General features: G+C 47.4%; 1 protein-coding gene across 2 annotated transcripts; it reads left to right on the forward strand.

The window, feature by feature from the left end:
* Nucleotides 1–1153, forward strand: LOC118605565 (mitoregulin-like). 2 transcript variants are annotated; one of them, XR_004952207.1, is made up of 2 exons: nt 1–541; nt 1057–1153. XR_004952207.1 is itself a non-coding variant. In XM_036225129.1 (2 exons), the coding sequence occupies exon 1, from the start codon at nt 187–189 to the stop codon at nt 424–426; it is 240 nt and encodes a 79-aa protein (XP_036081022.1). In that variant the 5' UTR covers nt 5–186; the 3' UTR covers nt 427–436; nt 1057–1153. The 2 variants fall into 2 exon arrangements, 1 of the variants encoding a protein (XP_036081022.1); XM_036225129.1 differs by having other exon boundaries at nt 5–436.
* Nucleotides 1154–1898: the final 745 nt, after the last annotated feature.

Below are 1898 nucleotides of genomic sequence, written 5' to 3' on the forward strand. Positions count from 1 at the left end.
TCAGGCCCATAGGAGAGTCCTCAGTCTGGAGTGATCACAGGCGTGCCATCCTAGCAAGTCACAAACGCAGCCCACACTCCAGGAGGGCCTTCTCTGCCTCCTCCAGGAACGCGCGGCTCCCTTTGACCTCGCCACCGCTCCGTTGGCCGCGCTGGGCACGTCACGCCCCCTCTGTCGCCTCCGTGAATGCGCGGTGCCTTTTCACCCAGCCGCGGCGCCGGCGCCATAGGCCGCCTTGAGCATTTGGTGGCTCCGATGGCGGGCGTATCCGAGAGGAAGCTGCAGTTCTGTGTGTTATTGGCCTTCGCCTCCGGAGTGCTCGTGGGCTGGCAGGCGAACCGTCTGCGGAGGCGCTACCTGAACTGGAGGAAGCAGAGGCAGCAGGAGAAGCTGGCGGCGACGCAGAAAGAGTTAGACCTGGCCTGAGTCCCGTGCGGTAGGCCCCCGCGCTGCCACCCTGTCTCGCCTGCGCGGGGGTCCCGCCTGAGCCCGCTGGCTTCACCCCCCACGCGGGCCGAGCCAGGCTCCTCCCGGAGTGTTGGTGAGCAGTCCTTAGTGACTGTCGCAGGAAGTTCTGTTTTCCCCAACAACTTACATTTTGGTGTCCTAGTTCATTTCATTGGCGAGTGTTTACTGGAGCTGTCTTATCACGTGCATTGTCGCAGGTTGACAGCGTTCAACTTCAAGATGTAAATACTGGAAAGAAGGAAAGGGAAAAAAAGAACGGACTGTGGAGGTGTTCCTGCTACCATTTCCTCCCTTATCATTCTTTTCAATAATATCCTTGGTAGAGCCATAGTACATCTTTGCATTCCTGTTTTGTAATCTCTTAGGTTATTGGCAGCCTGGTAAAGTGGAAGGAGCAATGCCCTGGAAGTCAGGAGCCTTGCATCTAGTCTTGGCTTTTTTATCAGAGCTGTGCAAGTTTTCAGGGTCTCGGTTTTCTTACCTTTAACACCAGCTCTTAGAGTTCATGGTATAGCTTCACACTAAGATAGCTTGAAGTTAATGATTATGTATTTCTAATTTTTTTCCACTCTTTTCTGTTGCCAACAGCTTGTCGAAGATGGATATAAAGCACCGGACAGAAATCATTTTTCCCTGCACTTTATGAATCAGTTTTATTTTTAAAATAAAAAATGTTTTAAACATCTTTGAATCTTTTTTGTTAAAAAGAAAATCGGCAATGAGGAGGTTGGGAAACCTCTGCCATACAGGTCAGGAGATCTAGATTCTCAAAACTGATGTTTTGGTGTTTTGGAGCAGATAATCTTGTTTTTTAAGGAAATTGTGAGAGTTCCTCAGTACAAGTGCAAAGCAGGTTTGGCCCGGGACCATTATGAATCATTTTGGTCAGTTTTACTGGACCTGTTCAGGAAAGCAGAGAGCTATGTGAAAATAACTGAGGTGAGGGTGATGTATATAAGACCTTTGCACTTCTGAGAGTGACAGCACACTCCCAGTAGAGTGTAAGTTTTTATTGGCAAAAATTTAGTTTGTGTCAATATGTAATATACATGTAAAGGAGAAACTCTCTTGAATAGGGCTTAGTGATAAATACTATCTAAAAATCAACAGTGCGTGACCAAGTCCCTGGTTGTTTTTGATTTACAAGAGGTGTTTTCCAGAACACTGCACTCACTCATTTTTGTAAAGGTTAATTTTGTGTCTTAGCAAATTTAAGAGCATCATGTTAACATAAGAAAATTCAGAAAGGTTGTTTCCACAGAAAGCTTTAATTTTTTTCCATTTTACTGGGGCCATTATGCTTTGTCACTTCCAGCTTTGTGTTCACTCTGTGAATGCAGTACTCCCAGGCCGAAATGCTGGTTCTTAGAGCTCTGTCCACCCCGCCGCAGGCTACGATTGGTTAAAGTATCCTAGTCACCACCGCCCAC

The sequence above is a fragment of the Rousettus aegyptiacus genome, unplaced genomic scaffold (genome assembly GCF_014176215.1).
Source record: "Rousettus aegyptiacus isolate mRouAeg1 unplaced genomic scaffold, mRouAeg1.p scaffold_m13_p_7, whole genome shotgun sequence".
Lineage (NCBI taxonomy): Eukaryota > Metazoa > Chordata > Mammalia > Chiroptera > Pteropodidae > Rousettus > Rousettus aegyptiacus.

Bases quoted from the DNA above. Each gene is read 5' to 3' on its own strand.
- LOC118605565 (XM_036225129.1), top strand. From the start codon at position 187: ATGCGCGGTGCCTTTTCACCCAGCCGCGGCGCCGGCGCCATAGGCCGC.